The sequence below is a fragment of the Aotus nancymaae genome, unplaced genomic scaffold (genome assembly GCF_030222135.1).
Source record: "Aotus nancymaae isolate 86718 unplaced genomic scaffold, 86718_ANA_hifiasm-v0.15.2.pri h1tg000016l, whole genome shotgun sequence".
Lineage (NCBI taxonomy): Eukaryota > Metazoa > Chordata > Mammalia > Primates > Aotidae > Aotus > Aotus nancymaae.
The window spans coordinates 68,956,675-68,971,265 of NW_026988428.1; the positions used below are offsets into that span (position 1 = coordinate 68,956,675).

General features: G+C 49.2%; 1 protein-coding gene across 1 annotated transcript in view; it reads right to left on the reverse strand.

The window, feature by feature from the left end:
- Positions 1 to 1,026: 1,026 nt before the first annotated feature.
- Positions 1,027 to 14,591, reverse strand: part of PRMT8 (protein arginine methyltransferase 8) — a 95,967-nt gene continuing 82,402 nt past the window's right edge. The window contains exons 8-10 of the mRNA XM_012455896.2: positions 10,814 to 10,964; positions 2,666 to 2,787; positions 1,027 to 1,897 (exon numbers count right to left, since the gene is read on the reverse strand). Of these exons, the coding sequence (XP_012311319.2) occupies positions 1,814 to 1,897; positions 2,666 to 2,787; positions 10,814 to 10,964 (357 nt within the window). The 3' untranslated portion in view covers positions 1,027 to 1,813. The remainder of the gene's footprint in view (positions 1,898 to 2,665; positions 2,788 to 10,813; positions 10,965 to 14,591) is intronic.

The following is a 14,591-nucleotide window of genomic DNA, read 5'->3' on the forward strand; positions in this document are numbered from 1 at the left end:
ATCTTGGCCCAGCTCACATCAGCTATCAAATGGCTGGAGTAAGGCCTCTGCGTGTAACTCCCAAGGCTTCATGGAATTGCCAAGTCCATGGACCTCAGAAGGTTATGGAAGTGCAGAGGCCATTGCTATTGGATTCAGTTATCATTTCATTATCCAGGGGCTCTACCATCACCAGCACCCCCACCCATGCAAAGCCAGGCCCGCAGTCTCCCCTGCATCTTCCCCATTCCTGGGTCCCATCAGCTTCACCCATCATTTCTAAATGGCCCCTTCTTCCTTCCTGCACCTGGAATGTCTCTTCCCAGGGAGGTAACATTGATGAGAATCATGGTCTTGGAAGCTAAAGAAAAACCCAAGACCAAACCAAGTCAAAACACTCCACCACTTTGGGAGGCCAAGACGGGTGGATCACGAGGTCAAGAGATCGAGACCATCCTGGTCAACATGGTGAAACCTTGTCTCTACTAAAATACAAAAAATTAGCTGGGCATGGTGGCGCGTGCCTGTAATCCCAGCTACTTGGGAAGCTGAGGCAGGAGAATTGCCTGAACCCAGGAGGCGGAGGTTGCAGTGAGCCGAGATCGCTCCATTGCACTCCAGCCTGGGTAACAAGAGCGAAACTCCATCTCAAAAAAAAAAAAAAAAAAAAAACCACTCCACCACACCCTGAAAAGTACACCGTATTTCTGTCCTTCACAGATTCCACTGTTATCACGGCCAGACCAAGGCTAACGAGTCAATCCTGACAGGTCTCCAAGCTATGCATGGCCTTCTGTCCTGGCACACTCTTGGTTCACTCCTGTCCCCCACCCCAGCTCCGTGACCTTCTTCTCACCCTCTAAGGCAGGACCCCTGAGAGTTCATGGGAGAGATGCTCTTAGACCAGCCCTGACTTCCCTGCTGGGGAGCAAATGTGAACCCATGTAAGTGCTGCTGCCCTTGAGTGTCCACTCCATGACGGCCTCTCCTCTGGCTTCCTCCCAGCCCTCCTACTTCAGAGCACCAGGAAACCAGCCATCCCACCACTTTGTTCTCATGTGTGTTTATTGAGTGCCCACGGAGTCCGTGGTACTATGCTCAGGGTTCAGAGCCACAGTCCAGTCAAAAGGAGACCAGAGCTAGTACAGAGAATGTTTCATAGCTGCTTAACATCTGGTAAGGGGTGGGGAAGGGGCGAACTAATCACAAAACAAATTCCTATTCGAAAGCAACAGAATCTCCTCTGAGAGTAATATATATTCTAGGCACACGCGCACGCACGCACGCACACGCCCCTCTGAACACCTAAGTATACCCACTTGGTTGTATATGCATGCATATACAGGTATTTGTGGGTAAATATGGACTATGCTGCTCACACTCACACATGCACGCACACACACACCACCGCACACACAGATAATCTGGCTTATGCTATCAAAGATGCTATGTCTCCAGGTTCTAGTGGAAGCAATCTGTCCTAGACACCCGCAGCATGCAAAACTCAGAAGACCCGGAGAGTCACAGTTAAGGAGGAGACAGGGAGACGCGAATACGTTTCCACCCTCGGGGCCCAGCCACATCTCGCGAGGTCGCTCTTTGCTGGCAACACAAAGCCTTCATGAAGGGCTCCCAGGGCAGAGCGGAGGAGCTGGAGGCCTTCTGTCCAGTGGCGGAGCCCACAGGAACCCTGGGGAGTTCACCAATCTTCAAGGCAGAGTTGAAAACTCTGGTTTTCAAGTGTGTAGTCCTGCAAACGGTATTCTTTGGGACGGCACGGCAGATCGAGGTGAGAGTTCCTTTTCTCGTTGCTCTCTGCAGCTTCCCACGTGTGCTAACGCATTTTGTAGTCATTAGATACGGATGTTTCACACAGCTGTCCCTTAAAATCCAAGTCTACTGTGAAATCGAGGTCTCGCTGCAAGGCAAAGAGAGAGCGAAGGGTCAGGCAGTCATCTGGGTACGAAACCACAGCCCCACTCCCTGGCACTGCCTGCTCCTGGCACCACAGGGATGGGTGGCACCAGCGTCTTAAGGCTTTCTGGTTAAAGGGTTCCCCTGAAGAGCGTGCAGGAATCCATTCTGATGCCTCCTTGTCCTCACAGGAAGTTCTTCCATTTCTCCCTAAATCCTTCCTGCTTTAATTTTAAAAGTTCCCTCTGAGTTCACCCTGGGAGTAAAGCGATTGGGGTGGTTGAGTGTTCTGTGAGGTGACCCTCAGTGCATTCTGCAGACACTTTTAGCTCACATGCCCACATCTGGGGCTGCCCAGAAAGAGCCAGCTGGTCTCCCCGCCACCAAGCCAGCGGAAGAAATGCACGCCAAATATCCTGCAGGCCACCAGGAGCTTGTCTCCTGGCCCAGCCCATGCTAAATGAAGGAGGACCCATTGATTCGAAAGCCTCTCACGGAAAGAGCTGGAAGCTGTCTTCAAAGCTGAGACAGTCCAGAATCGGACCCAGGGAAAACCTCTACTTTCTGAGTTTTGAGAGGTCAAGCCTGAGTCCCTCCATTAGGCCTAGTCACGTCCACATGTGGCTACTGACTGCCTCCCTCAGTAAGTTTCTGACTGTGCAGGAGACACTTAAGAACCCCGGCAACTGGGTCCTAGCAAGCCGGCTCCGTGGGTCCCTTCTCCCCTGTGTCTCTGGTCCCCCTCTGTGACACAGGTGGCCTCGGCACTTACCACATTTTTGGCATTTGGCTTCATGGATATGGTCCCGTAGATTTCCTCCCCCCTCCGGACAGTGAGGTAATCTTCCAAGTAGAAGACAGTCTGCTTCCAGTGGGTGTAGGGAGCGTCAGGGGCTGAGGGTAAAAGAACAGCAGAGGTGGGAAGAAAGAGTCAGGGAAGATGTCTCCAAAGGGCTGAGGCTGGGACCCTGCATAGAAGTTGCTGGGCTTCCCCGGGGACTCACGGAAACCACCCGCTCCAGCATCTTGTTGTGTCAGGGGCATAGTCCTTGCAGCCTGGCTCTGCGCCCCCACCAGAACTCCCGCTCAACCCCAGTGGCCTCTCCTCCCATCACGGCTCCATCCCCTCAGTGCTGATGGCTGATCTTACCTGGGGATCAGCAGAGAGACAACCTGATACTACAAGTTCACACCGAGGGATGGATGATGAATGCCTTGTCACCAACTAAACGCATCGATGTAAATGCATCTGAAAATGCTGCTGTTTTTAATTAGTTCAACAGAGGGAAGATCTTCAGACAGTGTGGGGAAGAGATTTGTAGAGTAGGCCCTCCTATCTCCCCTTGAATCACATCATTCACGCAAACACCACAGCTAAGCCAGTTTCCCCAGATCCACTGATAAGGCAGGTACCTGCTCCTCAATCTTACAAACAGCTTTCCCTGCTGGGCACACGTAGTGGCTCACAGCTGTAATCCCAGCTACTCAGGAAGCTGAGGCAGGAGGACTGCTTGAGCCCAGAAGTTCAAGACCAGCCTTGGCAAGAGAATGAGAAAATTAGCCGAGTGTGGGAGCACACATCTGTGGTCCCAGCTACTCAGGAGGCTGAGGCAGGAGGATCAATTGAGCCTGAGAGTTCAAGGTTGCAGTGAGCTATGACTATACCACTGCACTCCAGCCTGGGCGTCAGAGTGAGACTCCTGTCTTAAAAAAAAAAAAAAGACGCTTTCATTGCCTGCTTCTCTGTGCAGGGGAAACTATACCTAGCACCTTGGCTCAGGCCTGCTGTAGGGTTTCAGGTGTGTCTTCCTAACTGTATCAGAAAGAAATGAGCACAGCCCTAACGCTGGCCCACAGCTCACTCATCCTGCATGACTCAAAGCCACAGTGATACCTGCACCTCCCCTGTATCTCCCACTGAGTCTCTTCCCTTCCCTCTCAGCACAGGACACATTCTCCAGCTAAATGTGACGGGTCCTGCCTCATAGGCCATCATCCTTGCCAGCAACGGTCTCTGAAACTCTCCCCCTCCCTCCTCTCCAGCCTCTCTCTTCCTCATCCTTCCTCTGAGAAGCCTTGCCTGACCCGCGAAACCTGGATTGAGGGCTCCCATGGCTCCCTGAGCTTCTGTTATTGCAGTGTCTGTCACACAAGGTAAATGCCTTCCCTCCACCCCCACTTGTCTGCATCCTCCATGGACTGCAAGCTCCATGAGGGCAGGGACCGGGCAAGCCTTGCTTCCTTAGTGCCTGCCTCTGTGCTTGCTGGATGAACAATGATAAGAACCCGAAGAGCAAGCGTCTGTGATGCTTCAACGTACTCGTACATGTCTAATTACACTGGGGGCCTTTGGAATCTACAGATTGTAGATGAACCAATTTTATTATAGGAAGTTCCTTTTGGTTTGGGCTGTTGCATTTCTCTACCAGGATTTCCTCTTTTTTTTGAACCAATGATAAAAATGAGAAGACTTGGGGATAAAATAAGGGTCTTCAAAACACTTCAAAACTGTCACATGGAAAGACTTACATGTGGCCTTATGGCTTTGGGGGCAGAACAAAGGCAGAGCTAGGAATAATTAGAAGGCAGATATTTAATTAACCAAGAAGAATTAGAGCCGTCCCACAATCATATGAGCCACCTGAGGTCCACCCTGGCAGGTGTTCACACAGCACCAACTGGGGCTTTATCATGCACTGACTCAGACCAGGTGACCTCTAAGATCTTTCAAAACCCCAAGGTCTATTTTAATGGTACCGAAGAGTCTGTCCTTCTCTGTCCTTTGCAATGAACTGGCTTGATCAAATGTCAGTGGTTTGGAGAGAGATTCAAGTAGCCCTCCATGAGTGCGTTTGGGAAATTGATGCAAATTCGAGGTCATGGGGAGCAAGCACAGCCTGCACATTTGGAAGGAAAAGAGGATCACGAACGTTGAATCTGCGCCTTTCAGACCCTGCCTGGGTTCCCGAACACATTCAGCCTTCTGGCCTCCAGGGCACACTGCTGTCTGCAGGCAAAGTCCACCTGCTCCCAATAACCTTCTCTGCCAACTACCTCTAAATAGTCAAAAGATAGTGCCTGGTTTTGTGTGGAGACTGTCAGTGTATGACTGACAGCACTCTCGCCCCCACTTCCACCTACACCAGCTCAGACAGGTCTCTCTCCTGTTCCTAAAGACCTTCAGGCAAGGGAATTCAAGCAGCCTCCTTCTGTCACCTAATCCGACGCCTTATGAGACCCCCAGAGACTTCCTGGCCCAGATTTGCCAGCCATCGGTCTGCCTCTGATGGTAGTCCCCAAAACATACCAGTTTTGAGTTGGAGGAAGATGATTTTTTTCCTTGATGTCAATATCAAAGGGTTAAGAACATCCATAAACATTTCATTTCCATGATGGGGCCACTAGCCATGGACTAATTGTCTAAACCAATTTTCCCAATCCTACTTGTCCATCAAAGTGCCCGGGAGAAACTTAGTAAAAGTCAGTGTTTTGATTCTATTCCAAGAGATTTGAAGTCAGTAATTCTAGGGGCTGTGGAGGGGCAGGCAACGTAGACACACAGCCATGGCTGAATCGCTGTGCATCTCCTGACCTCTTTTGGCAAGGTAGAGTGGGAAAGACGTTTAATTAGGTGACGATAGGCCCAGTGTCCTGTCTCCGCTTTGCCACTGACCAGGGGCTCCTTTTCTACATCTGCAGAATATGGATCACGATATTTGTCTCCTGATGTATTATGAGGATGAAATGAGATGAGGAGGGGAAAGCATCATATACTAACGGTGACCAAGCCTCCTGTTCTGTCTGGGACAGATCCAGTTTGCATCTGTTTCCCTGGCATAATAATTACTAGCTTTCCCCATGTTAGGGACTTACTAGGCGATTGTATCAGGCAATTCTTTGGTCATTACAGTGTATATGATTTTATTTGTCTATCAACTATGGCCCTGGACTGCAAAGGTATGCCACCTCTCTAATGGTAGAGAATGTCTTAGAAAATATCCAGAATGTCACCGTGCACAAGGGCGAGTGCTCAACAAAAGGTTATGGACAACATCTAGAGTTCTCCTTGTCAGGGAGCAAGGCTTTCCCTTCCCCTGCCCCACCCCTATCTGGAAAAACTTCTTCTGGGGCTCCTGCCCTTCCACCCACTACCTGGCTTTCCTGGATTACACAGTAGCCCCAGGGGCCCCAGTTCCCACTTCTACCCCCACCCTACTGAGGATGTGTTGAGGAGGGGCTGCCATGCCCACTGGCTGCCACAGCCTGGAACCCTGGGTGTCTGTGCCTATTTACAACAGCTTCTGCCTGGAGCTGCAGGGACTTCAGAGCCATTAGAAGGGATCATTTTTCAGGCTGTGCGGTACGGGATGTCCTTCTAAGTGGCCCGCAGAGCGGGGCTACCACTGGGCTGAGACAGAAAACTCAGTTGGGGGTTGATAAGGAGGGACCACACACAGCAGGCTACACTTTGCATCAAGTCCAAAAACAGCTGAGACCAAACGATACCTTGTTTAGGCACACGCACCCATGTGATAAAACTTTTCAGAAATAGCAAGGGGATAAGGATCACAAAATTCAGGGTAATGTTCATCTAGAGGTGATACGGGAGGTGGGATGGGGTAGGGTATCCAGGAAGATGCAGAGATGTTGGTAGCATTTCAGTCATTGAGTCAGGGCATGGCTCGAATTAATAAGTGCAAGCAAATTAATGCAAATATGCATTCATTTATTTACCCTTAATTATAATCATATTACAGTTATTACCATTGTCTTTCTAGTTTATATTTAAATGAACAATTTATATTTATTTCTAACATTAATGTAGTACCTTCTAATAGTAATACTAATAAATTTATTTACTAGTATTTATTGATTTATTTTATTAGATTTATTATTTTATTCTAGTTACTATTTACACTCTAATTAATAGAAATTAATTTATATTCTAGTTACTGAGTTACATGGTGAGTTCATGGATATTCATTATGTTAACATATATTAATATATAAGTTAGCAAAAAGTGAACCATACATGGCCCAATAATGACATATGTAATGAGCCAAGAATTAGGATTAATCTGAGTCTGTGGATCTGAGATCCATAAAAACAGAAAGGGTTACTCTGTCAGTTGTCAAGAGTACAGACGGTCTGAGTATACCCCACTGCTAACCCACATGAACTGGGAATGAAGTTTGCTACCTACTAGAAACAGAGCCCCATGCTGACAAACGAAGGTGGCTGAGAAAGTAACTCAATAAATGATTCCCCCACCCCGAGTGCTAGCCATATGGGCATGTGCCAAGAAAAGAGATTTAAGTCAGCCAGAAAGCAGAGTCTTTGTGAGGCCTGAGGGTATGCCTGAGTGAGGAGATGAAATAGCCTTTCCAGAAGAAAGTCAACATTGGTCAAATTCTCAGCCTTCTGGTTCAGGGCAGTCTTGCACAGAGGCAGTAGTCCTCAAGATGGAGCATGCATTGCAATCAATTAAAGGTCTTGTAAAGACACAGACTGCTGGTCTCCACCCCCAGAGTTTCTGATTCAGTAGGTCCAAGGTGAGGCCCAATAATTTGCAATTCTAACAATTTCCCAGGTGATACTGATGTTACCCGTCCAGGGACTACACTTTGAAAACCACTTCTTTAAAGAAGTTTTGCATGGCAAACTGGAGACTGTGGGACCTCCAAATGTCTTTCAGAACATAGGTTTGTGAAATTCTGTGCAAAAGGGAGGAGGTATAACACTATAATTGCAAAAAGACAGAGGAGCAGGCTCACAGCTGGGTTTAGACCCATGATCTTTGAACCACGTGGGACTGTGGTGGGGGTGTGACCAAAGACTAGGGAGGAAAGCCACTGGGTTAGAGCCTTCAGCACTCAAGGCAAATCCTCACCATCTTTCAGGCAGCCCAGAGCTGATGTCTTGACTGTGGACATGAGCTTAACCCAGGCTCCTCCACATGGGGCCATGAAGAATGTCATCCCTGCCACCACAGAGCCAGGGAGCCATCTCTAGACAGGGTCCAGAAGGCTGTCTGCTTGACCTTGGGGACTAGAAATATTAATAGATCATCTCAAGGAAAATAAAACCCTGGCTGAGAGCTGCAGGGATGGAGCCTGGGCTTTGGAAACTTAGATTATTTTTCCAGAGTATCCTTGTCCACTGACTTTCTCATCACCTACAGCAGGGCAGGCCCTGGATTAATCATCCTGGGGATGGAATAGGCAGAGCCAGCTCCTGTGACTTCATCTGTAGCTTCCAATCACAGCCATTGTCCCCAAAAAGGCTCCTCCCCAGCTCCTTCACTACCCCCACTCTCACTATTGCTAGGCACAGTCTTCCCAATCCTTCAAGATCAAAGTAAAACCTGCCTTCCCCCTCCTGGCTGCTCCTGCCCACTGGCTCCTACTGGCCCTGTGAGGAGGGCAGCAGCTGACAATCACCCAGGGCAGGAAAGCACCATCACTGCCTGACTGACAGAGATCAGAAGACTCCCTCTCAGTACTCAGGAGGCACTGGGTCTGGGAGAAGCCTTTCTGTGAAGAGATTAGTTTCATGCCCTCTCTTTCCATAGGTAAAAGAGAATCATTGAGACCAGCCTGGGCAATGAAGCAACACCCCACCTCTACAAAACGTTAAAAATTAGCCAGGCCTTGTGGCATGTGCCTGTAGTCCCAGCTACATGGGTGGTTGAGGCAGGAGGATTGCTTGAGCCCAGGAGGTCAAGGCTGCAGCGAGCTATGATTGTGCCACTGCACTCCAGCCTGGGAGACAGAGTGAGACCTTGTCTCTGAGAAAAAAAATAAAAGCATCATTGTCATCATGGCTTCTGGAAGCAAAGAATCATGTCCTCGACTTCTGGTAGAACTCACCTCCCCACTCCCCCTACTAGACACACAATTACTCACCTACTCACCCCCTGATGCCATGCTCCCAATTCCCAAGAAGACTCAATAGGAACACATTCCCAAGGGCAGGGGTCATATCATCATACGCTTCTTCAACAGCGATTTGTTTAGAACTGTGCTTTAGAAGCCAGGAATGCAGAGATCACTGAGATGTAATTCCCTACTCATGCAGGAGACTGACGGTTGCAAGACAGAGTGAGAATGCTGAATAAATAATGGCATGGCCTGTGTGGTTGTTTAAAAAAAGAAACTAGATATCCCTGTGAGGCTATGAGGGTATCACCAAGATAAGCTTGTTAAATAAAGAAAAGGTAGCTGAGGGCAGTGTGGAGGGTAGGATCAACCTAAGTGTTTTAAAAAAGGTGCAGTTTTCACATTGTACTATGCTTACATAAGACCCCTCCAATGGGGCAGCAGGTAAAAGGGCTCACACAACTCTGTGTACTATTTTTACAACTTCCTGTGAGTCTGTAATTATTTCAAAATAAAAAACCAAAAACAGAGGTGTCTGTGGATATGTATGTGCTTGTGTACCCACTGAAACTTGGGAGAATGATACAAGAGAAGTCATTAATAACAGTATTTGCCTCTGAAGAGTAGGGGGTGGGGGAATGGGTCGTGGGTGCGAATGTTTTGTTTGACTTTATACCCCTTTGTCCTGGTTTCTTCCTGCTATTGTGCATGTGTATCACTTGAAATGTCACCATGACAGGCACATGCATGAGATGTTAGGGAGCCCTGAGGACACTGAACCTTAACCCAAAGGGAAGGCAGGGATCAGGTAACCCCTGAGCTGAGACAGGAAACCAGGTGAAGAGATGGGGCAGGGGCGGTATTACCACCTGAATTGTGCGACCCTCCCCCCATCAAATTCATGTTGAAATCCTAATTCCCAATACCTGAGAATGTGACTGTATCTGGAGAAAGGGCTTTAAAAGAGGTGATTAATTTCATCCAATCTGACTGGTGTCCTTAGAAGAGACAATTAGGACACGCATAGGGCCATCAAGGGCTCATGAGCACAGAGGAAAGACCATGTGAGGACATAGCGACAAGGTGGCCATCTACAAGGCAAGAGGAGCTCCTCGCCAGAAAGCCACCCTGCCGACACCTTGCCCTTGGACTTCCAGCCTCTAGAAATGCATGTGTGGTTTAGCCCCCAAGCCAGGGTACTTTGTTACGACCACCCTCGCAGACTGACGCAGGAGGAGAGAGGATGATGAGAGCCTCTGACAAAGGCCCCTCCCGCCTCCAGGGCATACCTGAATGGGCAAGGGCTGGTGTGTGCAGAAGCCACAGCCCAGAGAATGAAGAGGCCTCACTGAGTTTAGAAGTCAGCAAGGAGCTCGGTGTAGCTGGGCCATCCGTAGGGTAGCAGCGATGGGACCCAGCTCGGCCAAGGACGGGTGGTGAGGAATGAGCCTGGAGAGTGGGCCAGGCCTAGGCCATGGGATCCTCATTTGCCAGGTTAATCTACTGCAGACAGTGAGGCACCTCGGAAGCGGGCCTGGGATTTGGGAGTGGAGTGATCTTGGGGGAACACCATCAGGGATTTAATGAAGGATAGGTTGGTGTGAAAGTAAGGCAGAAGGGAAGGAGACCAGTGTGCAGGCTGCTGTGAGACAGGCTGTGTCCTGCACAGAGGCATGGCAGTGCAGACAAGGCTTATTCAACTCCATCCATAATCCCCCTGCCCCCCGACACAGAATGTGCTCAGAAAATGCTACTGAACAAATATGCATTTGAAGGGTCTTGGGACCTCTCCATGAGCCCTACCTCCTGCCTCGCCCTCATCCAACACACTCTCAACTTGGGCTGTAACAACCACAGCATTATTTACCTTCCCCTTGGACAGCATACACGTAGGGATGCACGGTTCCTCCCTGGCTGGGGAGGGCTGATGAGTGTCGTCCAGCTAACACTCGGTCCAAGTCAAGGCCAGCCCTGGTCACCCCACAAAGACTTGGAAGAGCATGGGAGAGGGAGGAGGCTCTAGGAAGCAGTAAACAGCTCACCTGTGGAAAACCCCATTTTCTTGTGGCACTTGGTAAATTCAATATTAAAATAGGTGACCAGGGCGTGGACGTAGTCGTTGCGCTGTATCTGCAGGCAGAATGCAGATGTGAACGACAGCTCTTCCGTCTTCACTGTGTAAATGTCCACCTCCTGCAGCCCAGAGAAGAGAGAATGCCGGGAACTTATTGCCTCCACCAGGTCTGGGTCCCGGTCAGCAGCCTTGTTCTACGAGAGACTGTGGTCTGCCGGCTCTCTAAGGGAGATTTATTATTACTCTTGAGGTGATTTCCCAGGCTCCCCAACACCCTCCAATCACCTCCTCCATCCTTTCAAGGGTGGGGTATGCTCAAGCAATGGTGCAAATGGATTGGAATCAAAACCTGAGGGGAGCAGAATTCCAAAGGTAAATCTTCTGGGATTTGGGGCTGTAGGGGGATGACGAGGAAGGGAGAGAACAGGAGGGTTAATCAGATAATGCGTCCCTACACCTGTCACAGCAGCCTTGAGTGGTCCACCCAGGCATTGCTTCATCCATCGCTCTTAAAATGTGGTCCCTGAAAGATCAGCATCAACAGTACCTGGGGGCATATTCTGAGGGGAGCCGGCCTGCTGCATCAAAATAGCAATCTGTGTTTCATCAGGTCCTCCAGTGATGTGGATGGACCAGACCACGCCTTCCCCAATTTTTTGATACTCAGGTTCCCAGCAATAGGAGGCATCAAGGATGACATTAGGAGTAAGGATCCGAGCCCACAAAGTCACAGACTGAGCTTAGGAAAGTTCTGCTGCCCATTTATAACAAGGCTGGACTGTTTTCAAAAATAAATAAAAGGGGAAAATAAGAAGTGAGGATTTTCAGTTCTGGCTGGGGAATGCGGAACATGAAGAACTAATAACGCTAACAATTTCAACTGGAAAGTGGCTGCAAATCAATCTTGCATGGGGAGCAGCTGGCATTGAAAGAGGTCTGCACTGTGCTGTTCTTTTCTATGTGAAGAATCCTGGCCTGCTGCTTGCTGGCCCCGGGAAGCAGGGCAAACCTACCAGAGCCCAAGAGGCATCCTGACAGATTCTAGTGAGGCCCAGGGAAGAACTTCCCATTGGTCAAGTTTGCATGGCAAGGACCTCTGTCCTGAAAACTGTAAGAACCAGAAGGCCATCTGTGTGCCTGGATGGTTCCACAGGGACCTCCTGAGGCCCAGAAGACGGAACTGTTAGGAGGAATTAGGAGAGGGGCCGGAGGGTAGGAAAACAAGATCAGCAAAGCAATGAAGTGACACTGTAGAAATGGCTTTTGTCTCAATGTATTTCTAGGATAAATAAAGGAAAAACAGATGCAAAGTATCTTGGGCCCTTCAAAGAGAAGTCCTGACAAAGGGAAGAAAAAGTGGTCGAGGGAACCAATCAGATCAGAGTCCCGCTGCGATCTGTGCTGTGCGGCCATGACATCCTCTGCGGAAGCGGAAGCTCTCTGACTGTTGATTGGGAAGAAGGTGAGGTTGCAAGTTTAGGGGAATGTGGGAGGCCCTTGGTAAGGTCACATTCAAATGCCAGTTACACTGTGTTTCTAGAGCCCAAAGATGGGGAACAAGAACTAATTGAATGATGAGCCCCGGTCAAGCACACAGAATTTGATGGGATTATAAAGACCATCTTCTTAAGCTGAGGCCTTTTATCCAGGCAAGATCCTCCTCTCTAGTGGCCATGTAGTGCTTGCTGATCACCCTTCTAGTGCTTGCTGAACATCCATCTAGTGCTTGCTGATCACCCATCTAGTGCTTGCTGATCACCCATCTAGTGCTTGCTGAACACCCATCTAGTGCTTGCTGATCACCCATCCAGTGCTTGCTGATCACCTTTCTAGTGCTTGCTGACACCCATCTAGTGCTCGCTCAACACCCATCTAGTGCTTGCTGATCACCCATCTAGTGCTTGCTGAACACCCATCTAGTGCTTGCTGATCACCCATCTAGTGCTTGCTGAACACCTCTAGGGATGGAGAATTCACTATCTGCCAGGAAGCTCAGTCCATGTCCTGGCATCTCCATTCTTTAGATCCTTCTTCAAAACTAATTAAGAAAGTCCACACTCGTCCCTCTGTAACTTCCACTCGCAGAAGCCAAATGTCTGTTCCAACTCACACAGGTCCCTTAAACCTTTTCTTCTCCAATATAAGCTATCTCTGGCTTTCTATTCATTCCTCATACGTTATGATGTCTGACCCCTTCATCACCCTGGCCTTTCTCCTCTGGGTGGGTCCTGCCACTTGCAAAACTGAGTGTTACATTGACCGCATCAGGTCCTCCAGTTCCTCACCACCTTTTACCTTTGCCCCGGCCAGTACACTGGAGCCCTTCAGTGGCAGAAGCTACACCTCATTGGCCTGTGTATCCTCAGTGCACAGCAGCACCTCATCCACAGCAATGTGTGTTGACTCATCAATCATCTTCTCAGAACAGGTCTCCCTGCTTGAAGACTTACTTCTTTGCCCAGGCCCCTCTTTCATAACTAAGGTTCATCCAGACTGTGTCACTCTCCGGACCTATAACCTTCAATGACTCCCTATGACTTATTGTAGATGTGGTTACTTTCTCCTATCACTCCCCTTGCTTCTTCACTACTTTCACCATGCATGTGCGCACGCATGCACACACACACCCCTCACCCCATCTAGCAGGAATTCCACCTCTAAACCTCTAAAGGATCTTGCTCTCAGATGTCCATCAACCGAATGTCAGCCATCAACTCTTGTGGCTGACAGTGTTCAATAGATCTCTCAGACATTTGCATCTTAACAGAGGCCTCTGATGGAACAAAAGACTTCAAGACCAAAAGTATTGAAGCCACATATTATAATGGCAACAATAGAGGCAGGTGGTCTTTTGGAGTGGGGGTCCAGGCCATCTGTGAGGATGGGATCAGCTGTAGCTAGGCTTCAAAGACACAAAGTCCTCCGGGCTCAGGTCTCCCAACCCCCAACCAAAGTTTACAGATCAGCCAAGTCTACAGATCAGCCTCAGTTACCCTGACTCCCCAGAGCCCAGCCCCCTTGGCTAGGAGGCTTCCTCTTTTCTGCAGCAGAAACAGCAGCTCTGAGACCTCAGGGAGACCCACTGACTTGGCCTCAGGTGACCCGCTTGAAGCAGAGGGCTCCGCCAGCACAAATTACTCAGAAGTGCCCCTGGCCGCTGAGATCCCCACCACTAAATAATGTAACAAATGGATGTCTCTGAGCAGAAGTCTGGTCAAAATAGAGTCTTAATTATAATAAAGTGTCATACTCTGCGATGTTAATAGCAATGAAAATAGCAATTAAGTGTGTGAAGAAGGGCAAGTGTTTTCCCAACAGGCTCTGCAAGACGTTGCTTAGCACATTAGCAGGAAAGAGCTGGTGGAAGGGCTCTCCTGGAAGCAGAAGCAAACAGACAATCGTCATCCTTCTCAGGAAGATGGAGGAAGAAAGGGGCCAGCATGGGGCAGGAAACCATCACAGATCGTGAGTCCTGAGACACAACCCTCAGAGCCCCGGGAGTTTTCATAAGGAGTGTGCAAAACACACGCCCCTCCAGCCGCTCCTTGGCTGCGTTGTCTCTGGATATGCTCAGGTCTAACCAGGTGAACGGCCCCTGCTCATTTTTGCCTGGGGAGTGGAGAGAGCCAGTTGCTGATGTATCCAGCAGTGCAAACAGAAGAGCAGTGGCCACACATCCAAGTAGGGGCTGGGTCAGGGTCAGAAAGCGATCTGGGGTCTAAGAACATGGAAAGAATTTTATCCCC